General features: G+C 36.6%; 3 protein-coding genes across 3 annotated transcripts; all 3 read right to left on the bottom strand.

The window, feature by feature from the left end:
* Nucleotides 1–6,170: 6,170 nt before the first annotated feature.
* On the bottom strand, nt 6,171–8,364 carry LOC114465961 (uncharacterized). Its single transcript, XM_028451366.1, has 2 exons — nt 8,187–8,364; nt 6,171–7,433 (listed from the first exon to the last, which is right to left on the bottom strand). The coding sequence occupies exon 2, from the start codon at nt 7,336–7,338 to the stop codon at nt 6,295–6,297; it is 1,044 nt and encodes a 347-aa protein (XP_028307167.1). The 5' UTR covers nt 7,339–7,433; nt 8,187–8,364; the 3' UTR covers nt 6,171–6,294.
* Nucleotides 8,365–13,079: 4,715 nt separating this feature from the next.
* Nucleotides 13,080–15,001, bottom strand: LOC114465967 (uncharacterized). The gene is made up of 2 exons (XM_028451377.1): nt 14,843–15,001; nt 13,080–14,087 (listed from the first exon to the last, which is right to left on the bottom strand). The coding sequence occupies exon 2, from the start codon at nt 13,990–13,992 to the stop codon at nt 13,123–13,125; it is 870 nt and encodes a 289-aa protein (XP_028307178.1). The 5' UTR covers nt 13,993–14,087; nt 14,843–15,001; the 3' UTR covers nt 13,080–13,122.
* Nucleotides 15,002–19,874: 4,873 nt separating this feature from the next.
* Nucleotides 19,875–21,668, bottom strand: LOC114472276 (eukaryotic translation initiation factor 5B-like). The gene is made up of 2 exons (XM_028461478.1): nt 21,499–21,668; nt 19,875–20,743 (listed from the first exon to the last, which is right to left on the bottom strand). The coding sequence occupies exon 2, from the start codon at nt 20,646–20,648 to the stop codon at nt 19,875–19,877; it is 774 nt and encodes a 257-aa protein (XP_028317279.1). The 5' UTR covers nt 20,649–20,743; nt 21,499–21,668.
* Between the last annotated feature and the right edge of the window lie 6,111 nt (nt 21,669–27,779).

Consider the following 27,779-nt stretch of genomic DNA (forward strand, 5'->3'; position numbering starts at 1 on the left):
AAAACAAAAAACCGTGATTGCACTGATTTACGTCATATTTGTTTGGACCAGCAGAAGGCGCTGGTAACACAGTGGTCGGTTGGCATGCAGATATTCTAGCAGTGAAGAAGAGAAGCTATGCTAGCAGACAGAGCTAATAGAAAAACGTGACTTTTACAGATATTCAAGTAATATTACAGATATTCTGTTGGTGCTAAAGGGGTAATTAATCATTTATTAACATATTTAAGAGTAGAAGGTGGCCAGAAAGAAAGTATTAGTAGACTCCGCCTACACTTGTGGATAGCGCCCTCTGCTGGTTAAAAAAGTACTGCGATTCAATTTTCAGAAAATCGATATCAACCGTGATACCTATTAATCGATTTTTAACTGCTTTGCGAATAATCGTTACATCTCAATCTGTAATATTACGTGAATATCTGTAAAAGTCACGTTTTTCTATTAGCTCTGTCTGCTAGCATAGCATCTCTTCTTCACTGCACAGAATAATTGCATGCCAACCGACCACTGGGTTACCAGCGCCCTCTGCTGGTCCAAACAAATATCTGACGTAAATACAGTTCGATAACAGTTTTTTTTTTTTTTTCAAAGTCCAATTGTTAAAGCACAAAATACATTTTCAGTTGCACTTTTAAAAAGAAAAAAAACTACTTTTAGTTTTGCATAGTTTACTAGAGCCATAATTTAAATTAATAGGCTTCTTCATTTGTATTGTTCCTTTATTTATTTCATTCAAGATTTATTTTTAGTTAAATTGCATTGTTTTTAATAGTTTATCAAGAAATTATTTTGAAAAGTTAAAATAAAAGGAAAACAGTACAGTTTTTTTTTATAGTTTTGAACCCAAAAAACTAATTCCCTAATTGTGACGTAAATTGCCTTCCAGTTTATCCATGATTGTGATTGGTCGGACACTGTACTGCACCTCTGACACAAGAGCGTGCACGTAGCCAGGCTGAAATCAACTCTCTTAACTTAGCGAGTTGTAATCGAGATTCGTTGGACAGTTTCTGTTTGACAGACAGTTTGGTTAGGTGAAGCCCACTATTGGAAATAAATTCAGGATATAATTATCTAGCTGCATAGTATTATAGGCCCCTGGTCTCTTGTTTTTCATTCACATCTCAGGCTCCTATAAATAACCATTTTCTGTTGCCACTGGTCACTGTGCACATAGTCCATAACTGACGTTTCCAACTATGTTACATACTGCAGAATTTATTTACATATTATATTAGTTTAATACTCTGAATGTTTATCATTTTTTTTTGTTATTATTTTGTTTTTCATTATCTTTATTTCTTACATACTTCAGTTGGCAATTTTCCCATTTGTGACTTTACTTTTACCAAAGTCATTTTTATCAGTGATACACTTTCATTTTTCACAAGTATTGCTTCATATAGATCAGGGGTTCTCAACCTTTTTGACCTCGGGACCCCATTGTCCGAATACAAAGTGACCACGTGCCCTTTTAAATATTAACACTTTCATTTCAATTAATCCAAGTCTTGATTTGATATGTATTCAATAACTAAATCAAGTCCACTTACAGTTAAACCAGCTAAAACCTTGTAAAATAAATGATACACTGTGATCATCTCAAAGACATTTCTTTTTACTGTGTATGTAAACCTGCACATACAACAACACTGAACAGGTGAGCAAATAGAACAAATCAATTTGCTACAAGAACACATAAAGGAGTCAATATTATTAACAAAAAATAAATAAAATCACAAAATATTTTGATTTAGATACTCAAAAAACTGAAGAAAATTTCAGATAAAATTATTTGGTAATAAAATAAATAAATTAAAAATAATAAGTATCAAATGAAATAAATAAACTGTATATACATTTTAAATTAAGTGAAATTGAAAACATTAACTTATAACCTGCTGATTAATTTGACAATTTATCAGTTTTCATTTTTGCTCTATACAAAAAAATCTAAAATTTTCTACAAACTCTACTAACTGTCAATGTTTAACATGCTACAACTCCCATTTTCACTTTTTCATTTTAAAAACTTTTCCATAACTCCAGCCAAGACTTTGCACCTGTCTTTTTCTGCTGCTGCTTATTGGAGCGTGTTCAAAAGTGTTGCCAGATTCCATTGACAGTTTCCAGCCCAATCACATCTTAGAACACGACCATTCCAAAAAAAAATGGAATGGGCGTGGTCAAATAATAACGGTCCTCGCCTACGACGCGCCGCCTTCGCTGTGCCACCTTTGATGCGCTGCCTCAAGTTCATACAAAGACATAATATATCAATTTTATATATCAATACATTATTATTGATTTGTTTAGACGGATATGTACTATTGAGATATAAACTTAGACATATTTATGATTTTTGTTGTTGTACTAACACATCCAAGAACTATGCTGGAGTTGTAGTAGTAATAGCAGCCCCAGGAGGAGCGTATTCAAGTTTGAGCTGACGATTTTCAAGATTTGGCCAATTTCCCATGAACACAAAATGGAGAGAATCTCGATACAAAATAACACAATAAAAAATGAAGCATGAGTCTCAATGGCTTTTTTGATCGAGAGGCCAAAACAGAAGTTTGTGAAAAATTCCAGATATTTTTTATTTATTTTTTTCCCCGTATTAAATTGTCTTCACTGGTGCTAACGTACCAATTTCCGTATTTCCACATTGAGCTGGTTTAGGGCCGAGAGGTTAACAACTAATTTATATTTGACACAAATTGGAGTTCGTATGTGCAAACGGGAGCATTTAAATTTTTTTTATATATATATACATTTTCAAAGGTTTTGGCCAAAATCCAAGTTATCAAAAATTATAGATAACTTTTGATGTCCCACTTCTCTAGATGATCTCCAGCAATTTTGAGCCCATCAGTGAAACGCCCTAGGAGGAGTGCGTTAAAATACGTTTGCCCATATTAAATTCTTTTCACTCTGTAGGGGGCACTAACGCACCAATGTCCATTTTTCCACATTGAGCTGGTTTAGGGTCGGGAGTTTAACAACTGAGTCACATTTGACGCAAATCCGACTTTGTATGTACAAATGGGAGCATTTGAAAAAAAAAAAAAAGATACAAAATTAGGCCAAGATTCATGGCTCCGCCCTGCAAACACCGTAAAAGTTATCTAAAATCAATGGCTAACTTTTGATGTCCCACTTCTCTAGATGATCTCCAGCAACTTTGAGCCCTGTCGGTGAAACGCCCGAGGACAAGTGTGTTAAAATAGGACATTCTCTTCACTCTGTAGGGGTCCATTTTTCCACATTGAGCTGGTTTAGGGCCGGGAGTTTAACAACTGATTCACATTTGATGCAAACCAAAATTTGTTTGTGCAAATGGGAGCATTTATCCAAAATTGGAATATTTTGTCATTTTTGATCAAAATCCACAGCTCCGCCCTGTAAACACTGTAAAAGTTATCCACAATCCATGGATCACTTTCAGTGTCCCACTTCTCTAGATGATCTCCAGCAATTTTGAACCCCGTCAGTGAAACGCCAGAGGAGAAATGCATTAAAATACAACCTGAGCGACAATAGAAATTTAGCAATTTTAAATTCAAGATTTTGGACTTCCTGTGTGTTTTTGGGCGTGGTCTGGATAATATTTTTTACTTGTCTTGTCATGGTCTACTTCTGTGTCAATTTTCATGATTCTACGATTAATTAATTTTTTGGGCAGTTCCTATCTCGTAATATACTTTTGGCGTACTTGGGGCACTGGCATGTCAGATTTTTGTGTTTTTTAAATTGGAAATAGCCAGAAATTAGAGAGGTGCACGAAATTTGTTTGAATTTTTGAGACTCTACATAATTGTTCAGTGGGTGAAAAGTAAGTGAGTTGGTTCCGACACTGGGAAACAAACAAAGAAAGAACATTTTTGGAATGCGCAGGGGCATGCCTACGACATGACAAGGGTCCCTGGTCACTGACGGGCACATGGTGTGTGCGTAGGCTCTGCTCTTGCTCTCGTAGTGTGGCCACTACGAGATCAAGAGGCCCTTCGCCAGCTCGTGGCGCTCGGGCCTAACCAGCACAAACCAACAAGTTGCCAGACACCCGCTTAAACCCGCAAAATCACAACACCTGCAATGGAAAACACACCCAGAGCTTGATATCTGCATCAAATAACCACATATAAATGATAGATAAATAGGTTTTTGCAAATTGCAACCAACAAGAGTGCAGTAAATCAACCATAGGCTAGGCAAATTGCAAAATGAACCTCTGGCATCCTAGTGTCAGGCCCAGATTAGTAATAATGCCAACTGAAGGTAAAAAGGTGCTCTTTTAAGCCGTGTAGGCCTAATAAATTTTGTTATTTACTGTACATCACAAATGACCTGTATGAGGACTAAATTCAAAACAATTTAAAACAAATCAAAATTATGCACATACAGAGCGCTTCTCCCTCCCTCCCTCCCCTCTTTTTTTCTCTCCTCGCTGCTTTCCACACTTGCGGTACTGAAAGACGCACAGCAGCTGATTGAGATTCTGAACACACAAAACCACAAACTAGTTTTTAATTTGACGAGCAAATGCCATAGAATAATTGGGTTACAGTTACCAAAATCAGTCCCAATGCAAATACAATAAGGTGACAAAAATAATCTTTCCTGTTGGAGTCAGTTGCGAGGTGCGCTGGGCCCTTGGGGCTTTCTTGGGTGTGTGTGTGTGTGGGGGGGGGGTGGCTGCCTCCCAGCCTGTGGTCTCTGGAGTTACTTGAGGGGTGCTTGGTCGTGGGGGGCTTCTTGGCCCCCGCTCTTTCTGCTGGCCTGGCGGCCTCTTCGAGCCCAAGGTGGCGTCTGTGTTCGCAGAAGCGGATCTTGCACAAACTTTGGTCATGGACGCACTGGCATGTCTTAGAATGTGGGAGAAACTCGTACTGGGCATACCCTTAGACACGATGATCCCAAATACCAATTTTAGGTATGACCATCACTCCTTCCCTCATCGCTGCCACCATCATTATACTTGTTACCAGACTGGCTGAATGGATTTAACAACACAGTAAGCACAATATACACAACTTTAACATCACATTTCACTTTAAAGCAGTCACTTCTTCCCCACCACTTCCATTTCCTACCCTGACTCCCTCTTCCCTGTTCCCTTCCCCTTCGTGTAACACTGCCCTCTCTCTTTATATCCTCCCTAAAATAAAGTTCTCCTTACCTGTAGTTAAATGGACTAAATGGTAAATGGACTAGATTTTATACAGCGCTTTATCACCACACTGAAGCAGTCTCAAAGGGCTTTTACATATCAGCTCATTCACCCAATCACTCTCACAACCACACACCAGTGGGACAAGGCTGCCATGCAAGGCGCTAGTCGACCACTGGGAGCAACTTAGTGTTCAGTGTCTTGCCCAAGGACACTTCGACACATAGTCAGGTACTGGGATCGAACCCCCAACCTCTCAATCAGAAGACGACCCTCTACCACCTGAGCCACCGTCACCCTCCCTAACACGGGTTAGGGAGGGTTGGTGATGGTCACAATTATGCAATAAAATAATTTCATTTATTTAATTGCAATAACAAAACTTACATTGCTGTCTATAAAAGACTGCACTTCTTGCAGTGTTAACCTTCGACAGCATGTGCAGACAAAGTAAAAAAAAAAAAAAGAGTTGCCGATTAAATACAACTCACATCAATTATGTATTTATTTAGGCTATTCATTCATTAAAGAGAGAGAGTGCTGTTTTCACGATATTAAAAACTCACCAAATGTGGACAAAAGCAGCCTAAATTTGTATCACCCGCCCAATGTATTTTTTCCCCACTTGACGTTAACAAAAATAGCCCAATTGGGCAGAAAACCGCCCAATCTGGAAACACTGTTTTTCAGAAACTGAATGAAGCCTCACTACCACCAAGTGGTGGGAAGCTGCATTGTGGTCCCGTGGTCCTCGAGGCCCACAGGAACTGAAAGTTTTTTGCGACTCAGTTGGCGCTCGCGGCCCGATGGTTGAGAATCAATGATATAGACTATATACTATATACATGGGTGTTTCAGGCCTCTTTCTGTCACAAAGGAAACCTGACTTTCGAATTATTGTTTACAAAACAATAACAACAAAGAACACAAATACAAGAGCAATAAACAGTTAGACATTAATCAAATCTAACTATTTTATTGTCAAATCATTGTACAGCATAATGCAAAGTCATAAAATTTCAAAAAAATGTATGTGGGGCAAACAGGAGCACACGGCGTGAACCCTAATCACTCACCCACATACACACAGAAAAGTACGAAAAGTTTGAGAGACAGGAAGGAAGTTAAGTGAATAGAAACAGAGATAGAATTAGACACAGTAAGAAAAGAAATGTGAAGAGACGGAGTGAAGTGCCTTGTAGGATCGAACCTCCGTCTCGATCATTCTCCTTCGGTTCTGTTGAGAGATTGTCCAGCTGCTTCTTGTCCTTTTTGAACTTTACAGAGGACGCATCGTCCTGCTCCTCCATCTCCATCAGTTCTTCAAAGTTCATGATGGATTCCTCCAAGTTTTCTAGAAAATCTGACAAGAGCACATCTCGCTGTTCCTTACTCTCTTTGAGATCTTCGAAGAGACCTTGGATCTGGTCCATAAACTGACCCAGTTCATTGGCCAGTCCTTGATCCCGGTCTATATTCTGACCCAGTTCTTTGGTCTGTCCCTGTTCCCGGTCTGTAATCTGAGCCAGTTCTTCAGAGAGTCCTTGATCCTGGACTGTACTCTTCACCCACTTTACACGTTTCCGCTTTCGTCTGCGCTTTGCTTTAGTTGGAGCTTCTACATTGGCGGTTTGTACTTTGGCTTGATGGAGTTCTTCAAAGAGACTTTCTTCCTGGACATCATTCTCCTTCGGTTCTGTTGAGAGATTGTCCAGCTGCTTCTTGTCCTTTTTTACCATTACAGAGGACGCATCATCCTGGTCCTCGATCTCCATCAGTTCTTCACAGTTCATGGTGGATTCCTCCAAGTTTTTTATAAAATCTGACAAGAGCACATCTCGCTGTTCCTTACTCTTTTTGAGATTTTCGAAGAGACCTTGGTTCTGGTCCATACACTGACCCAGTTTATTGGCCAGTCCTTGATCTCGGTCTATATTCTGACCCAGTTCTTTGGTCTGTCCCTGTTCCCGGTCTGTAATCCGAACCAGTTCTTCAGAGAGTCCTTGATCCTGGACTGTACTCTTCACCCTCTGTGCCCGATTCCGCTTTCGTCTACGCTTTGCTTTAGTTGGAGCTTCTACATTGGAGAGACTTTTCTTGTCCTCTTTGAACTGCACAGAGGACGTATTGCCCTGCTCCTCCATCTCCATCAGTTCTACACAGTTCATGGTGGATTCCTCTTTCTATCAAATCTGACAAGAGTATGTATCGGGGTTCCTTACTCTCTTTGAGATTGGTCCTGGTGCTTTCTCTGACCCAGTTCCTGTAAGAATAAAGCATTGCTCAGAGACACACACAACCACACCCACTGAAGAGAAAAGCTGCTTTCATCTCAGGTTGTAATATATTTATAATAATTTGTAATTTAACTAAATTTAATAATAACTAGTGCAGTGCCCGTAGGAAGTCTGTATTCATACATGCATGGGCAGACAATATATACAGTCTGCCCATGCATGTATGAATATATACATATGTAGGTGTTTGTGTACATGTACTGTATGTATGTACTTCCACAACAGGATGCATTGATATTTGTGACACTTTATGACACTCATAACAATTGTAAATTATTTTGTAATTTTTTAGTCTATTTTATTGTTTTGCACATCACAAATGTAGCTCTTCTTTTTTTTTTTTTTTACGCTTAATCGTTTTTTGTCCCACTTGCTTTGGCAATGTAAACATAAGAAACAGGTTTACAATCCGATACAATACTTTTGGAAGGGGAAACAGACACAAACCTTTCCAGATGTCAAACTAATCATGACTTAATTTGACTGTAACTTTGCACATACTAAATATTTACTCTGGGTATGACCTTTTCAACTCGATAACAGTATAAGAAATATAAAAAAATAAGATCAAATAATAACAATCCGATGTGCAGTGAATAGAGTTGATGGTACCATATTACAGACAAACACACACACAATATACAGATACACAGAAAAAAACATACACAGAGAAACACACTTAAATACAGAAAGAAACACACACATAGACTGTAACTTACAGATGGGCAGAACAGAGTTGGTCTGAACTCGGATTCCACAAGTCAGTTTAGATGCACAGAAAATGCACAGAATGAGAGCAAACTTCTATATACCGTTCCAGCTCCCGTCACAGGTCCAAATTCACACGTGCTCAGAGATAAATGGATGCCAGACTGTAATCAAAGCCAGCAAAGACTCATCCACAGTAATGATGTCATCAGATCTAATTCTACAGTGACAATGTCATCAGTCTCAGCTCTCCACTGATTGGCTGTGGCGCTCAGTGACTGTGGTCACTCCGCTACCAATGGACAATTTTATGAAACTAGTGCAGCGCCCGTAGGAAGTATTTTTTGCTATAGAAAAGTGGGAGGTTAAGTAGCTTTTTCATTGATGGTTTACATTGGAACTTTAATTCCTTTTTAATTCAGAATAAAAGTTAAATCTTCTTTAAACTGACCTTGTAAACACTCAATTCTTAATTAGGGAAGTAACGATTAATCGTAAGGCAGTTAAAAATCAATTCATAGGTATCACGGTTGATATCGATTTTCTGAAAATTGAATCGCAGTACTATTAATCCTTCTCTTGTCCAACTGCTCACGCGGCGGCCAGGAATCTGCTGCTACTTTCTTTCTGACCGCCTTCTACTCTTAAACATGTTCATAAATGATTCTTTACCCCTTTAGCACCTAAAGAATATCTGTAATTAGGGATGTAACGATTCACTCAACTCCCGATACGATTCGATTCACGATACTGGGTTCACAATACGATTCTCTCGATTTATTTCACAAAATGGGACTGTAGACAAATTTTTTTTTTTGGGAAAAAAACTAAAAAATACTGTACTATTTTCCTTTTATTTTTCATTCTCAAAAGAATTTCTTGATAAACTACTCAAAACAATGCAATTTAACTAAAAATAAATCTTGAATGAAATAAATAAAGGAATAATACAAATGAAAATGAAGCCTATTAATTTAAATTCTGGTTCTATAATAAACAATGCAAAACTGCATAATAGTTCTTTTTCTTTTAAAAGTGCAACTGAAAATGTATTTTGTGCCTTAACAATTGGACTTCAAAAAAAACAAAAAACCGTGATTGCACTGATTTACGTCATATTTGTTTGGACCAGCAGAGGGCGCTGGTAACACAGTGGTCGGTTGGCATGCAGATATTCTAGCAGTGAAGAAGAGAAGCTATACTAGCAGATAGAGCTAATAGAAAATTGTGACTTTTACAGATATTCAAGTAATATTACAGATATCTGTTGGTTCTAAAGGGGTAATGAATCATTTATTAACATATTTAAGAGTAGAAGGTGGCCAGAAAGAAAGTATTAGCAGACTCCGCCTGCCGCCTACACTTTTGGATAGGGCCCTCTGCTGGTTAAAAGAGTACTGCGATTCAATTTTCAGAAAATCGATATCAACCGTGATACCTATGAATCGATTTTTAACTGCCTTGCGATTAATCGTTACATCTCAATCTTTAATATTACGTGAATATCTGTAAAAGTCACGTTTTTCTATTAGCTCTGTCTGCTAGCATAGCATCTCTTCTTCACTGCACAGAATAATTGCATGCCAACCGACCACTGGGTTACCAGCGCCCTCTGCTTGTCCAAACAAATATCTGACGTAAATACAGTTCGATAACAGTTTTTTTTTTTTTTTAAAAGTCCAATTGTTAAAGCACAAAATACATTTTCAGTTGCACTTTTAAAAAGAAAAAGAACTACTTTTAGTTTTGCATAGTTTACTAGAGCCATAATTTAAATTAATAGGCTTCTTCATTTGTATTGTTCCTTTATTTATTTCATTCAAGATTTATTTTTAGTTAAATTGAATTGTTTTTAATAGTTTATCAAGAAATTATTTTGAAAAGTTAAAATAAAAGGAAAACAGTATAGTTTTTTTATAGTTTTGAACCCAAAAAACAAATTCCCTAATTGTGACGTAAATTGCCTTCCAGTTTATCCATGATTGTGATTGGTCGGACACTGTAATCTCCACCTCTGACACAAGAGCGTGCACGTAGCCAGGCTGAAATCAACTCTCTTAACTTAGCGAGTTGTAATCGAGATTCGTTGGACAGTTTCTGTTTGACAGACAGTTTGGTTAGGTGAAGCCCACTATTGGAAATAAATTCAGGATATAATTATCTAGCTGCATAGTATTATAGGCCCCTGGTCTCTTGTTTTTCATTCACATCTCAGGCTCCTATAAATAACCATTTTCTGTTGCCACTGGTCACTGTGCACATAGTCCATAACTGACGTTTCCAACTATGTTACATACTGCAGAATTTATTTACAAATTATATTAGTTTAATACTCTGATTGTTTATCATTTTTTTTGTTATTATTTTGTTTTTCATTATCTTTATTTCTTACATACTTCAGTTGGCAATTTTCCCATTTGTGACTTTACTTTTACCAAACTCATTTTTATCAGTGATACACTTTCATTTTTCACAAGTATTGCTTCATATAGATCAGGGGTTCTCAACCTTTTTGACCTCGGGACCCCATTGTCCGAATACAAAGTGACCACGTGCCCTTTTAAATATTAACACTTTCATTTCAATTAATCCGAGTCTTGATTTGATATGTATTCAATAACTAAATCAAGTCCACTTACAGTTAAACCAGCTAAAACCTTGTAAAATAAATGATACACTGTGATCATCTCAAAGACATTTCTTTTTACTGTGTATGTAAACCTGCACATACAACAACACTGAACAGGTGAGCAAATAGAACAAATCAATTTGCTACAAGAACACATAAAGGAGTCAATATTATTAACAAAAAATAAATAAAATCACAAAATATTTTGATTTAGATACTCAAAAAACTGAAGAAAATTTCAGATAAAATTATTTGGTAATAAAATAAATAAATTAAAAATAATAAGTATCAAATGAAATAAATAAACTGTATATACAATTTAAATTAAGTGAAATTGAAAACATTAACTTATAACCTGCTGATTAATTTGACAATTTATCAGTTTTCATTTTTGCTCTATACAAAAAAATCTAAAATTCTCTACAAACTCTACTAACTGTCAATGTTTAACATGCTACAACTCCCATTTTCACTTTTTCATTTTAAAAACTTTTCCATAACTCCAGCCAAGACTTTGCACCTGTCTTTTTCTGCTGCTGCTTATTGGAGCGTGTTCAAAAGTGTTGCCAGATTCCATTGACAGTTTCCAGCCCAATCACATCTTAGAACACGCCCATTCCAAAAAAAAAATGGAATGGGCGTGGTCAAATAATAACGGTCCTCGCCTACGACGCGCCGCCTTCGCTGTGCCACCTTTGATGCGCTGCCTCAAGCTCATACAAAGACATAAAATATCAATTTTATATATCAATACATTATTATTGATTTGTTTAGACAGATATGTACTATTGAGATATAAACTTAGACATATTTATGATTTTTGTTGTTGTACTAACACATCCAAGAACTATGCTGGAGTTGTAGTAGTAATAGCAGCCCCAGGAGGAGCGTATTCAAGTTTGAGCTGACGATTTTCAAGATTTGGCCAATTTCCCATGAACACAAAATGGAGAGAATCTCGATACAAAATAACACAATAAAAAATGAAGCATGAGTCTCAATGGCTTTTTTGATCGAGAGGCCAAAACAGAAGTTTGTGAAAAATTCCAGATATTTTTTATTTATTTTTTTCCCCGTATTAAATTGTCTTCACTGGTGCTAACGTACCAATTTCCGTATTTCCACATTGAGCTGGTTTAGGGCCGAGAGTTTAACAACTAATTTATATTTGACACAAATTGGAGTTCGTATGTGCAAACGGGAGCATTTAAAAAAAAATTATATATATATACATTTTCAAAGGTTTTGGCCAAAATCCAAGTTATCAAAAATTATAGATAACTTTTGATGTCCCACTTCTCTAGATGATCTCCAGCAATTTTGAGCCCATCAGTGAAACGCCCTAGGAGGAGTGCATTAAAATACGCTTGCCCCATATTAAATTCTTTTCACTCTGTAGGGGGCACTAACGCACCAATGTCTGGGATCGAACCCCCAACCTCTCAATCAGAATACGACCCTCTACCACCTGAGCCACCGTCACCCTCCCTAACACGGGTTAGGGAGGGTTGGTGATGGTCACAATTATGCAATAAAATAATTTAATTTTATTTAATTGCAATAACAAAACTTACATTGCTGTCTATAAAAGACTGCACTTCTTGCAGTGTTAACCTTCGACAGCATGTGCAGACAAAGTAAAAAAAAAAAAAAGAGTTGCCAATTAAATACAACTCACATCAATTATATATTTATTTAGGCTATTCATTCATTAAAGAGAGAGAGAGAGAGAGTGCCGTTTTCACAATATTAAAAACTCACCAAATGTGGACAAAAGCAGCCTAAATTTGTATCACCCGCCCAATGTATTTTTTCCCCACTTGACATTAACAAAAATAGCCCAATTGGGCAGAAAACCGCCCAATCTGGAAACACTGTTTTTCAGAAACTGAATGAAGCCTCACTACCACCAAGTGGTGGGAAGCTGCATTGTGGTCCCGTGGTCCTCGAGGCCCACAGGAACTGAAAGTTTTTTGCGACCCAGTTGGCGCTCGCGGCCCTATGGTTGAGAATCACTGATATAGACTATATACTATATACATGGGTGTTTCAGGCCTCTTTCTGTCACAAAGGAAACCTGACTTTCGAATTATTGTTTACAAAACAATAACAACAAAGAACAAAAATACAAGAGCAATAAACAGTTAGACATTAATCAAATCTAACTATTTTATTGTCAAATCATTGCACAGCATAATGCAAAGTCATAAAATTTCAAAAAATGTATGTGGGGCAAACAGGAGCACACGGCGTGAACCCTAATCACTCACCCACATACACACAGAAAAGTACGAAAAGTTTGAGAGACAGGAAGGAAGTTAAGTGAATAGAAACAGAGATAGAATTAGACACATTAAGAAAAGAAATGTGAAGAGACGGAATGAAGTGCCTTGTAGGATCGAACCTCCGTCTCGATCAGAACACAATTCTCTCTGTCTTTTTTTTTTTTTTTTTTTTTTTTTCTCCTTCGGTTCTAATGAGGGATTCTGGTCCATACTCTGACCCAGTTCTTTGGTCTGTCCCTGTTCCCGGTCTGTAATCTGAGCCAGTTCTTCAGAGAGTCCTTGATCCTGGACTGTACTCTTCACCCACTTTACACGTTTCCGCGCTCGTCTGCGCTTTGCTTTAGTTGGAGCTTCTACATTGGCGGTTTGTACTTTGGCTTGATGGAGTTCTTCAAAGAGACTTTCTTCCTGGACATCATTCTCCTTCGGTTCTGTTGAGAGATTGTCCAGCTGCTTCTTGTCCTTTTTGAACTTTACAGAGGACGCATCGTCCTGGTCCTCCATCTCCATCAGTTCTTCACAGTTCATGGTGGATTCCTCCAAGTTTTCTATAAAATCTGACAAGAGCACATCTCGCTGTTCCTTACTCTTTTTGAGATCTTCGAAGAGACCTTGGTTCTGGTCCATACACTGACCCAGTTTATTGGCCAGTCCTTGATCTCGGTCTATATTCTGACCCAGTCCTTTGGTCTGTCCCTGTTCCCAGTCTGTAATCCGAACCAGTTCTTCAGAGCGTCCTTGATCCTGGACTGTACTCTTCACCCTCTGTGCCCGATTCCGCTTTCGTCTACGCTTTGCTTTAGTTGGAGCTTCTACATTGGAGAGACTTTTCTTGTCCTCTTTGAACTGCACAGAGGACGTATTGCCCTGCTCCTCCATCTCCATCAGTTCTACACAGTTCATGGTGGATTCCTCTTTCTATCAAATCTGACAAGAGTATGTATCGGGGATCCTTACTCTCTTTGAGATTGGTCCTGGTGCTTACTCTGACCCAGTTCCTGTAAGAATAAAGCATTGCTCAGAGACACACACAACCACACCCACTGAAGAGAAAAGCTGCTTTCATCTCAGGTTGTAATATATTTATAATAATTTGTAATTTAACTAAATTTAATAATAACTAGTCCAGTGCCCGTAGGAAGTCTGTATTCATACATGCATGGGCAGACAATATATACAGTCTGCTCATGCATGTATGAATATATACATATGTAGGTGTTTGTGTACATGTACTGTATGTATGTACTTGCACAACAGGATGCATTGATATTTGTGCCACTTTATGACACTCATAACAATTGTAAATTATTTTGTTATTTTTTATTCTATTTTATTGTTTTGCACATCACAAATGTAGCTCTTCTTTTTTTTTTTTTTTTACGCTTAATCGTTTTTTGTCCCACTTGCTTTGGCAATGTAAACATAAGAAACAGGTTTACAATCCGATACAATACTTTTGGAAGGGGAAACAGACACAAACCTTTCCAGATGTCAAACTAATCATGACTTAATTTGACTGTAACTTTGCACATACTAAATATTTACTCTGGGTATGACCTTTTCAACTCGATAACAGTATAAGAAATATAAAAAAATAAGATCAAATAATAACAATCCGATGTGCAGTGAATAGAGTTGATGGTACCATATTACAGACAAACACACACACAATATACAGATACACAGAAAAAAAACATACACAGAGAAACACACTTAAATACAGAAAGAAACACACACATAGACTGTAACTTACAGATGGGCAGAACAGAGTTGGTCCGAACTCGAATTCCACAAGTCAGTTTAGATGCACAGAAAATGCACAAAATGAGAGCAAACTTCTATATACCGTTCCAGCTCCCGTCACAGGTCCAAATTCACACGTGCTCAGAGATAAATGGATGCCAGACTGTAATCAAAGCCAGCAAAGACTCATCCACAGTAATGATGTCATCAGATCTAATTCTACAGTGACAATGTCATCAGTCTCAGCTCTCCACTGATTGGCTGTGGCGCTCAGTGACTGTGGTCACTCCGCTACCAATGGACAATTTTATGAAACTAGTGCAGCGCCCGTAGGAAGTATGTTTTGCTATAGAAAAGTGGGAGGTTAAGCAGCTTTTTCATTGATGGTTTACATTGGAACTTTTATTCCTCTTTAATTCAGAATAAAAGTTAAATCTTCTTTAAACTGACCTTGTAAACACTCAATTCTTAATTAGGGAAGTAACGATTAATCGTAAGGCAGTTAAAAATCAATTCATAGGTATCACGGTTGATATCGATTTTCTGAAAATTGAATCGCAGTACTATTTATCCTTCTCTTGTCTAACTGCTCAGGCGGCGGGCAGGAATCTGCTGCTACTTTCTTTCTGACCACCTTCTACTCTTAAACATGTTCATAAATGATTCTTTACCCCTTTAGCACCTAAAGAATATCTGTAATTAGGGATGTAACGATTCACTCAACTCCCGATACGATTCGATTCACGATACTGGGTTCACGATACGATTCTCTCGATTTATTTCACAAAATGGGACTGTAGACAAATTTTTTTTTTTGGGAAAAAAACTAAAAAATACTGTACTATTTTCCTTTTATTTTTCATTCTCAAAAGAATTCCTTGATAAACTACTCAAAACAATGCAATTTAACTAAAAATAAATCTTGAATGAAATAAATAAAGGAACAATACAAATGAAAATGAAGCCTATTAATTTAAATTCTGGTTCTATAATAAACAATGCAAAACTGCATAATAGTTCTTTTTCTTTTTAAAGTGCAACTGAAAATGTATTTTGTGCCTTAACAATTGGACTTTAAAAAAAACAAAAAACCGTGATTGCACTGATTTACGTCATATTTGTTTGGACCAGCAGAAGGCGCTGGTAACACAGTGGTCGGTTGGCATGCAGATATTCTAGCAGTGAAGAAGAGAAGCTATGCTAGCAGACAGAGCTAATAGAAAAACGTGACTTTTACAGATATTCAAGTAATATTACAGATATTCTGTTGGTGCTAAAGGGGTAATGAATCATTTATTAACATATTTAAGAGTAGAAGGTGGCCAGAAAGAAAGTATTAGTAGACTCCGCCTACACTTGTGGATAGCGCCCTCTGCTGGTTAAAAAAGTACTGCGATTCAATTTTCAGAAAATCGATATCAACCGTGATACCTATTAATCGATTTTTAACTGCCTTGCGATTAATCGTTACATCTCAATCTGTAATATTACGTGAATATCTGTAAAAGTCACGTTTTTCTATTAGCTCTGTCTGCTAGCATAGCATCTCTTCTTCACTGCACAGAATAATTGCATGCCAACCGACCACTGGGTTACCAGCGCCCTCTGCTGGTCCAAACAAATATCTGACGTAAATACAGTTCGATAACAGTTTTTTTTTTTTTTTCAAAGTCCAATTGTTAAAGCACAAAATACATTTTCAGTTGCACTTTTAAAAAGAAAAAAAACTACTTTTAGTTTTGCATAGTTTACTAGAGCCATAATTTAAATTAATAGGCTTCTTCATTTGTATTGTTCCTTTATTTATTTCATTCAAGATTTATTTTTAGTTAAATTGCATTGTTTTTAATAGTTTATCAAGAAATTATTTTGAAAAGTTAAAATAAAAGGAAAACAGTACAGTTTTTTTTTATAGTTTTGAACCCAAAAAACAAATTCCCTAATTGTGACGTAAATTGCCTTCCAGTTTATCCATGATTGTGATTGGTCGGACACTGTAATCTCCACCTCTGACACAAGAGCGTGCACGTAGCCAGGCTGAAATCAACTCTCTTAACTTAGCGAGTTGTAATCGAGATTCGTTGGACAGTTTCTGTTTGACAGACAGTTTGGTTAGGTGAAGCCCACTATTGGAAATAAATTCAGGATATAATTATCTAGCTGCATAGTATTATAGGCCCCTGGTCTCTTGTTTTTCATTCACATCTCAGGCTCCTATAAATAACCATTTTCTGTTGCCACTGGTCACTGTGCACATAGTCCATAACTGACGTTTCCAACTATGTTACATACTGCAGAGTTTATTTACATATTATATTAGTTTAATACTCTGAATGTTTATCATTTTTTTTTGTTATTATTTTGTTTTTCATTATCTTTATTTCTTACATACTTCAGTTGGCAATTTTTCCATTTGTGACTTTACTTTTACCAAACTCATTTTTATCAGTGATACACTTTCATTTTTCACAAGTATTGCTTCATATAGATCAGGGGTTCTCAACCTTTTTGACCTCGGGACCCCATTGTCCGAATACAAAGTGACCACGTGCCCTTTTAAATATTAACACTTTCATTTCAATTAATCCAAGTCTTGATTTGATATGTATTCAATAACTAAATCAAGTCCACTTACAGTTAAACCAGCTAAAACCTTGTAAAATAAATGATACACTGTGATCATCTCAAAGACATTTCTTTTTACTGTGTATGTAAACCTGCACATACAACAACACTGAACAGGTGAGCAAATAGAACAAATCAATTTGCTACAAGAACACATAAAGGAGTCAATATTATTAACAAAAAATAAATAAAATCACAAAATATTTTGATTTAGATACTCAAAAAACTGAAGAAAATTTCAGATAAAATTATTTGGTAATAAAATAAATAAATTAAAAATGATAAGTATCAAATGAAATAAATAAACTGTATATACAATTTAAATTAAGTGAAATTGAAAACATTAACTTATAACCTGCTGATTAATTTGACAATTTATCAGTTTTCATTTTTGCTCTATACAAAAAAATCTAAAATTCTCTACAAACTCTACTAACTGTCAATGTTTAACATGCTACAACTCCCATTTTCACTTTTTCATTTTAAAAAGTTTTCCATAACTCCAGCCAAGACTTTGCACCTGTCTTTTTCTGCTGCTGCTTATTGGAGCGTGTTCAAAAGTGTTGCCAGATTCTATTGACAGTTTCCAGCCCAATCACATCTTAGAACACGCCCATTCCAAAAAAAAAATGGAATGGGCGTGGTCAAATAATAACGGTCCTCGCCTACGCCGCGCCGCCTTCACTGTGCCACCTTTGATGCGCTGCCTCAAGCTCATACAAAGACATAAAATATCAATTTTATATATCAATACATTATTATTGATTTGTTTAGACGGATATGTACTATTGAGATATAAACTTAGACATATTTATGATTTTTGTTGTTGTACTAACACATCCAAGAACTATGCTGGAGTTGTAGTAGTAATAGCAGCCCCAGGAGGAGCGTATTCAAGTTTGAGCTGACGATTTTCAAGATTTGGCCAATTTCCCATGAACACAAAATGGAGAGAATCTCGATACAAAATAACACAATAAAAAATGAAGCATGAGTCTCAATGGCTTTTTTGATCGAGAGGCCAAAACAGAAGTTTGTGAAAAATTCCAGATATTTTTTATTTATTTTTTTCCCCGTATTAAATTGTCTTCACTGGTGCTAACGTACCAATTTCCGTATTTCCACATTGAGCTGGTTTAGGGCCGAGAGTTTAACAACTAATTTATATTTGACACAAATTGGAGTTCGTATGTGCAAACGGGAGCATTTTTTAAAAAAAATTATATATATATACATTTTCAAAGGTTTTGGCCAAAATCCAAGTTATCAAAAATTATAGATAACTTTTGATGTCCCACTTCTCTAGATGATCTCCAGCAATTTTGAGCCCATCAGTGAAACGCCCTAGGAGGAGTGCATTAAAATACGCTTGCCCCATATTAAATTCTTTTCACTCTGTAGGGGGCACTAACGCACCAATGTCTGGGATCGAACCCCCAACCTCTCAATCAGAATACGACCCTCTACCACCTGAGCCACCGTCACCCTCCCTAACACGGGTTAGGGAGGGTTGGTGATAGTCACAATTATGCAATAAAATAATTTAATTTTATTTAATTGCAATAACAAAACTTACATTGCTGTCTATAAAAGACTGCACTTCTTGCAGTGTTAACCTTCGACAGCATGTGCAGACAAAGTAAAAAAAAAAAAAGAGTTGCCGATTAAATACAACTCACATCAATTATATATTTATTTAGGCTATTCATTCATTAAAGAGAGAGAGAGAGAGAGTGCCGTTTTCACAATATTAAAAACTCACCAAATGTGGACAAAAGCAGCCTAAATTTGTATCACCCGCCCAATGTATTTTTTCCCCACTTGACGTTAACAAAAATAGCCCAATTGGGCAGAAAACCGCCCAATCTGGAAACACTGTTTTTCAGAAACTGAATGAAGCCTCACTACCACCAAGTGGTGGGAAGCTGCATTGTGGTCCCGTGGTCCTCGAGGCCCACAGGAACTGAAAGTTTTTTGCGACCCAGTTGGCGCTCGCGGCCCTATGGTTGAGAATCACTGATATAGACTATATACTATATACATGGGTGTTTCAGGCCTCTTTCTGTCACAAAGGAAACCTGACTTTCGAATTATTGTTTACAAAACAATAACAACAAAGAACAAAAATACAAGAGCAATAAACAGTTAGACATTAATCAAATCTAACTATTTTATTGTCAAATCATTGCACAGCATAATGCAAAGTCATAAAATTTCAAAAAAATGTATGTGGGGCAAACAGGAGCACACGGCGTGAACCCTAATCACTCACCCACATACACACAGAAAAGTACGAAAAGTTTGAGAGACAGGAAGGAAGTTAAGTGAATAGAAACAGAGATAGAATTAGACACAGTAAGAAAAGAAATGTGAAGAGACGGAATGAAGTTCCTTGTAGGATCGAACCTCCGTCTCGATCAGAACACAATTCTCTCTTTTTTTTTTTTTTTTTTTTTTTTTTTTTTCTCCTTCGGTTCTAATGAGGGATTCTGGTCCATACTCTGACCCAGTTCTTTGGTCTGTCCCTGTTCCCGGTCTGTAATCTGAGCCAGTTCTTCTGAGAGTCCTTGATCCTGGACTGTACTCTTCACCCACTTTACACGTTTCCGCGTTCGTCTGCGCTTTGCTTTAGTTGGAGCTTCTACATTGGCGGTTTGTACTTTGGCTTGATGGAGTTCTTCAAAGAGACTTTCTTCCTGGACATCATTCTCCTTCGGTTCTGTTGAGAGATTGTCCAGCTGCTTCTTGTCCTTTTTGAACTTTACAGAGGACACATCGTCCTGCTCCTCCATCTCCATCAGTTCTTCAAAGTTCATGATGGATTCCTCCAAGTTTTCTATAAAATCTGACAAGAGCACATCTCGCTGTTCCTTACTCTCTTTGAGATCTTCGAAGAGACCTTGGATCTGGTCCATAAACTGACCCAGTTCATTGGCCAGTCCTTGATCCCGGTCTATATTCTGACCCAGTTCTTTGGTCTGTCCCTGTTCCCGGTCTGTAATCTGAGCCAGTTCTTCTGAGAGTCCTTGATCCTGGACTGTACTCTTCACCCACTTTACACGTTTCCGTGTTCGTCTGCGCTTTGCTTTAGTTGGAGCTTCTACATTGGAGAGACTTTTCTTGTCCTCTTTGAACTGCACAGAGGACGTATTGCCCTGCTCCTCCATCTCCATCAGTTCTACACAGTTCATGGTGGATTCCTCTTTCTATCAAATCTGACAAGAGTATGTATTGGGGTTCCTTACTCTCTTTGAGATTGGTCCTGGTGCTTTCTCTGACCCAGTTCCTGTAAGAATAAAGCATTGCTCAGAGACACACACAACCACACCCACTGAAGAGAAAAGCTGCTTTCATCTCAGGTTGTAATATATTTATAATAATTTGTAATTTAACTAAATTTAATAATAACTAGTGCAGTGCCCGTAGGAAGTCTGTATTCATACATGCATGGGCAGACAATATATACAGTCTGCCCATGCATGTATGAATATATACATATGTAGGTGTTTGTGTACATGTACTGTATGTATGTATTTGCACAACAGGATGCATTGATATTTGTGACACTTTATGACACTCATAACAATTGTAAATTATTTTGTTATTTTTTATTCTATTTTATTGTTTTGCACATCACAAATGTAGCTCTTCTTTTTTTTTTTTTTTTACGCTTAATCGTTTTTTTGTCCCACTTGCTTTGGCAATGTAAACATAAGAAACAGGTTTACAATCCGATACAATACTTTTGGAAGGGGAAACAGACACAAACCTTTCCAGATGTCAAACTAATCATGACTTAATTTGACTGTAACTTTGCACATACTAAATATTTACTCTGGGTATGACCTTTTCAACTCGATAACAGTATAAGAAATATAAAAAAATAAGATCAAATAATAACAATCCGATGTGCAGTGAATAGAGTTGATGGTACCATATTACAGACAAACACACACACAATATACAGATACACAGAAAAAAACATACACAGAGAAACACACTTAAATACAGAAAGAAACACACACATAGACTGTAACTTACAGATGGGCAGAACAGAGTTGGTCCGAACTCGGATTCCACAAGTCAGTTTAGATGCACAGAAAATGCACAGAATGAGAGCAAACTTCTATATACCGTTCCAGCTCCCGTCACACGTCCAAATTCACACGTGCTCAGAGATAAATGGATGCCAGACTGTAATCAAAGCCAGAAAAGACTCATCCACAGTAATGATGTCATCAGATCTAATTCTACAGTGACAATGTCATCAGTCTCAGCTCTCCACTGATTGGCTGTGGCGCTCAGTGACTGTGGTCACTCCGCTACCAATGGACAATTTTATGAAACTAGTGCAGCGCCCGTAGGAAGTATGTTTTGCTATAGAAAAGTGGGAGGTTAAGTAGCTTTATCATTGATGGTTTACATTGGAACTTTTATTCCTCTTTAATTCAGAATAAAAGTTAAATCTTCTTTAAACTGACCTTGTTAACACTCAATTCTTAATTAGGGAAGTAACGATTAATCGTAAGGCAGTTAAAAATCAATTCATAGGTATCACGGTTGATATCGATTTTCTGAAAATTGAATCGCAGTACTATTTATCCTTCTCTTGTCCAACTGCTCAGGCGGCGGGCAGGAATCTGCTGCTACTTTCTTTCTGACCGCCTTCTACTCTTAAACATGTTCATAAATGATTCTTTACCCCTTTAGCACCTAAAGAATATCTGTAATTAGGGATGTAACGATTCACTCAACTCCCGATACGATTCGATTCACGATACTGGGTTCACGATACGATTCTCTCGATTTATTTCACAAAATGGGACTGTAGACAAATTTTTTTTTTGGGAAAAAAACTAAAAAATACTGTACTATTTTCCTTTTATTTTTCATTCTCAAAAGAATTTCTTGATAAACTACTCAAAACAATGCAATTTAACTAAAAATAAATCTTGAATGAAATAAATAAAGGAATAATACAAATGAAAATGAAACCTATTAATTTAAATTCTGGTTCTATAATAAACAATTCAAAACTGCATAATAGTTCTTTTTCTTTTAAAAGTGCAACTGAAAATGTATTTTGTGCCTTAACAATTGGACTTTAAAAAAAAAAAAAAAACCGTGATTGCACTGATTTACGTCATATTTGTTTGGACCAGCAGAGGGCGCTGGTAACACAGTGGTCGGTTGGCATGCAGATATTCTAGCAGTGAAGAAGAGAAGCTACGCTAGCAGACAGAGCTATTAGAAAAACGTGACTTTTACAGATATTCAAGTAATATTACAGATATTCTTTCGGTGCTAAAGGGGTAATGAATCATTTATTAACATATTTAAGAGTAGAAGGTGGCCAGAAAGAAAGTATTAGTAGACTCCGCCTACACTTGTGGATAGCGCCCTCTGCTGGTTAAAAAAGTACTGCGATTCAATTTTCAGAAAATCGATATCAACCGTGATACCTATTAATCGATTTTTAACTGCCTTGCGATTAATCGTTACATCTCTATCTGTAATATTACGTGAATATCTGTAAAAGTCACGTTTTTCTATTAGCTCTGTCTGCTAGCATAGCATCTCTTCTTCACTGCACAGAATAATTGCATGCCAACCGACCACTGGGTTACCAGCGCCCTCTGCTGGTCCAAACAAATATCTGACGTAAATACAGTTCGATAACAGTTTTTTTTTTTTTTAAAGTCCAATTGTTAAAGCACAAAATAAATTTTCAGTTGCATTTTTAAAAAGAAAAAGAACTACTTTTAGTTTTGCATAGTTTACTAGAGCCATAATTTAAATTAATAGGCTTCTTCATATGTATTGTTCCTTTATTTATTTCATTCAAGATTTATTTTTAGTTAAATTGCATTGTTTTTAATAGTTTATCAAGGGATTATTTTGACAAGTTAAAATAAAAGGAAAACAGTACAGTTTTTTTATAGTTTTGAACCCAAAAAAAATAAAGGAATATTTTTCAGTCATCGTTTGTTTACAGTCCCATATCGTGAACCCAGTATCGTGAATCGAATTGTATCGGGAGTTGAGTGAATCGTTACATCCCTATTCCTAATGCAACTTTAATTCTGAATCACACACACACACGCGCACAATTTATTGTTAGTACTCACCATAGTTACAAATGTTGCTCACTGAGGACACCTGCTGGTCAGTATTTATGTTTATTTTATTTTTTTTAGGAATTGATCTCCTGGCCTTAAATTTGACAGGTGTGTTAGAGGAAAAAAGTTGATACAATTGACTCCAAAGTTAGTAAAAAACCTTTATTATTTAGCTTTAAACCTAGAGTATATCATCTGAAGTGCAATCATGTAATGGATCTCCCTTTTTTTTGAAAGGAACTGATCCTCTCTTTGAGTTGCGTTTGAGCTTCAAAAAAAGGAAAAATCTCACATGTGAACCAGCAGACCTTCAAACCTGGCAGTGGTGAGGCTGCCAGATGTTAACCAGCTGTGATGCTCGCAGCACTTCATCTGTTTCGCTGCCCACACACATCTGGTCCTCTGGATGTGGTGGAATCACTAATGGCCACTGCCACATCAAGGCCAATCACCTGATGGGAGCATCAGGGGCTCCTCACTGCGAACCTTAATAAGACGTGTTTAATCATCAGTTGTCAAATGTTAAATGTCACAAAGCTTCAGTACGAAGTGATCTGACATACAATTCTTAAATGTCACGCCACATAAACTATGGAGAAACTAAGTGCCCATTTCCTAAATGACACAAGCTATTGAATGGAAAATCGTTTTTTTTACAGTAGTTACAAAAACCCAATTGAGATTCTTGCTCTCCCTACATCAGCTATGAGCGTAGCATACTAATAAATAATAAATCATAATTTTCTTTCTTTTCAAGTAGCTTGGGACAAATTTTCTATATATTCTATATAGACAAATTTCATAACACAGATAAAGACATAATGAAGGCCTCTTACATCAATAAATCAAAGGTATTTCTACTAAAAAACGGGAGTATTGACTCACAAATAATTAATTAGAATAAATAATAATACATTACTGTTACTATTTTTTATTATAAATAACATTTTATATATAATGTAATATTATTCTATATTATTTTCCATTTATACAGCATTATTGAACAAAGGATAAATAAGTGACAGGTCAAAAATAAAGCATGCAAGATTAAGATAAGTCTGTTCCTCTGTCCTCAATCATTAAGCCACAAGTATGCATAGAAGAAAAGTAAAATAAAATACACCCCATCCAGCCCATACCCACTCGTCCCACCTTGAGGACCCCTGAAATGGACCCAAAAAGTTAAAGTAAATACTATCAACAGCTTTACTGCTTTTTAATAAGTCTTTAGGTTTTTATGGTATCAGATCAAAATGATACATTATCAGGTTTAACATGGTGCATTTCAACTGCCCAGCATTCCATGCTTGCAATATCAATAAAATCCAGTCACCATTTCTGCACAGATTATAAATGGGGGGGTGGGGGGAGAGGTTTAATCTACATTCTATTAGTCTTTTGGCAGTATGTGATAAAGTATAATAAACTTCCTTCCAGAAATCTGTGACCCCTGGGCACTGCCAAACCATATGTAGAAAGGTGCCAAGGTGGATATACTTGTGGTCCCCAGGCTGTTTGGTGGTGCTTTCCTGCCCCCTCCGTGCACATGTGGGTGGGCCCTGGGACTGAAGGCCTGTGTGTTTCTTTGCCAGTCTTTCCTCTTGCTCTCTGTCTCCCTGTGGCTGGTGTGGGAGTGTGTGGGTGGTCGTTAGCGGGGGTCGGTGGCGGGGTGCGCTGGGTCCTCAGTTCCTTGTGGCTTTCTCGGGTGTGTGTGTGTGGGGGGTGGTGGCTGCCTCTCGGCCTGGGATCTCTTGGGAATCTGAGGGGGAGGGGTGCTCAGTTGCGGCCTGGGGCTCTTTGGATCCCGTTGTTTCTGCCGGCCTGGCTGCATCTTATAGGCCCGGGGCGGCGCCTGGGTTTGCAGAAACAGTTCTTGCACAAACATTGGTTGTGGATGCACTGGCATGTCTTGGGCTGTGGAATAAACATCCAAAATACCAATTTAAGGTATAACCACTCTGAACTGATTACACAACACAATAAGCACAACTATAACATCCCATCTCACTCTCACTTTAAAACGGTGAACTCTTCCCCACCCCTTGCATTTCCTACCCTGACTCCCTCGTCCCTGTTCCTTTTCCCCTCACCTAGGTGTTTCACTGCCCTCTCTTTTTATATTGTCCCTTTAATAAAGTGTTTCTTACCCTTCCTTAGGAAGGGCTGGTAATGATCACAATTATGAAATAAAATTAATTCATTTATTTAACTGCAAAAACAAAACATGCATTGCTGTCTTAAAAAGATTTCACTTTTTGTAGTGTTAACCTTCAACAGCATGTGCAGACAAAGTGGAGAAGAAAAAAAACAGATTCATCAGGTCATAAACTGAAATTAAATTAAATCAAATTTCATGTTAAAGAGCAGGGGTGTCCAAACTTTTTTCACCAATGGCCACATATGAAAAAATAAACCAACAGCAGGACCTCTCACTCGAGGTGAAGCATATAGTGCTTCTCCTTGTTTAATTAAATGTACACAAAATCAATATGCTACAACACTTGTTTTCATGAACAGGATTTCTATTATTTTTAGAATAATTTTTTTTGGCAGTTTATTATAAAAACAGCTGCCTCTGCTTCTGTTGGTCCTCCTTGACAGACCTGTATGAGGAAGGGGTGGGGATAAAAAATAAAAAAAACTAAACTAAATAAATATATTTCAAGTTTGTTGTGCAAATAAGTTTGGCTTGCTAACAGATCAACTAATATTTGTTTTAAAAATACTATAAACATAAAATAATGATACCAACTGAAAATGTTAAAAATGGACTAGCATATATTAACAATATACACTAAATATTATCAAAAAACAACAACAAAAAACATAAAATGATGATAGAAATGATCTTGATTAGAACATGAACTGAAAATGCAAAGGTCAGTGTTGCTCCCACATTAGGTGAAGAAGACTGGAAATGATAAAAACTGAGGGAATAAATTTATTCAGAAGACACTTAATACTGTTTCTTTCCACTTATTTACAAAATGAGATTCTTTAAAATGTGTGTTATCACTCATTAATTCCGTCATATAGTTATTTTTTTTGTCTTTCACAAAATTCTGAACTTTCTGGTACTTTTAGTAAAGTAAGAGAAAGAGGGTACTGGAGCCAAAAAAGTTTCAGAGAGCATTAACATCACATAATTGAAGAAATATGAGAGGAGCTTTTTTTTAAATAATATTTTATGTATTTTTTGTTTGAGAATATGATTATTACCAGGCAGCGCTTTACAACAGTAAAGTATTTTTTTTAAAACTTTATTTTCATATTCTGTATAATGTTAAATACATAGTTGGTTTACTAAAGTTTTGAATTAACAACCAAATTTATGTTTTGCATTTGTAACGACCAGCAGACCTGCACTTACTGCAGACAGTGTGGACAAGTACATTTTTCTGGCCAAAAATATGAAGGTCTCAACCAAGGGCTACATGCTGGAACTGTGCTGTTCTTTTTGTTTGTTAAAAGCTGTGAACAAGCTGTGAACTTATTTCTATAATATTTCATGTGATTTTTGTTGGAGAATATTATTACCAGGCAGTACTTTACAAGTATTGTATTTTTTTGAACTTTATTTTATATTCTGTATAATGTAAAATACATTGTTGGTTTACAAGTTTCGAATAAACAACAAGCAAATGTAAGTTTTGCATTTTGTTCCATACTGTACCAAACCGTGACCTGAAAACCGAGGTACGTATCGAACCGTGATTTTTGTGTATCGTTATAACCCCTAATATATATAAATATAGAGAGAGAAAGTGTGTGTGTATCTGTGAGGTTGTGTATTTGCAGCTGCTGAAGTACACATGCTGTCATTAACCACTTCTTAAATAAATTGCTGTTGTTGACCGTTCAGTCACTTCACTCGACTCTGCAAAAAAAGTCATTTTTAAGATATTGTATAAATGATGGTGTTGCTAAGCAACCTGAGTGTTCTTTGAATAAGAATTAAATCATTGATACATTTCTCTTTGGTTGTCTTCATCTGCATTCAGAAGCTGCTCTTTTAAGCCAAGACTATTTAATGTGGTTTACATGATTAAAAAAGTGCAACAGAAAATAAAAAAAAACAGTTTTAAAATAAATGAGAACATTAAAATCAGCAGTAAAAACATTAAATCAACAATAATATGATTAAAAATCTCCCTCTCAATCATACGCAGTAGAGAAACAGAAAAGCCTTTAACTTTGATTTAA

Source organism: Gouania willdenowi, chromosome 1, assembly GCF_900634775.1.
Source record: "Gouania willdenowi chromosome 1, fGouWil2.1, whole genome shotgun sequence".
Lineage (NCBI taxonomy): Eukaryota > Metazoa > Chordata > Actinopteri > Blenniiformes > Gobiesocidae > Gouania > Gouania willdenowi.

Excerpts from the sequence above, each read along its gene's own strand:
- LOC114465961 (XM_028451366.1), bottom strand. The coding sequence starts at position 7,338 with ATGAACTGTGTAGAACTGATGGAGATGGAGGAGCAGGGCAATACGTCC.
- LOC114465967 (XM_028451377.1), bottom strand. The coding sequence starts at position 13,992 with ATGAACTGTGTAGAACTGATGGAGATGGAGGAGCAGGGCAATACGTCC.
- LOC114472276 (XM_028461478.1), bottom strand. The coding sequence starts at position 20,648 with ATGAACTGTGTAGAACTGATGGAGATGGAGGAGCAGGGCAATACGTCC.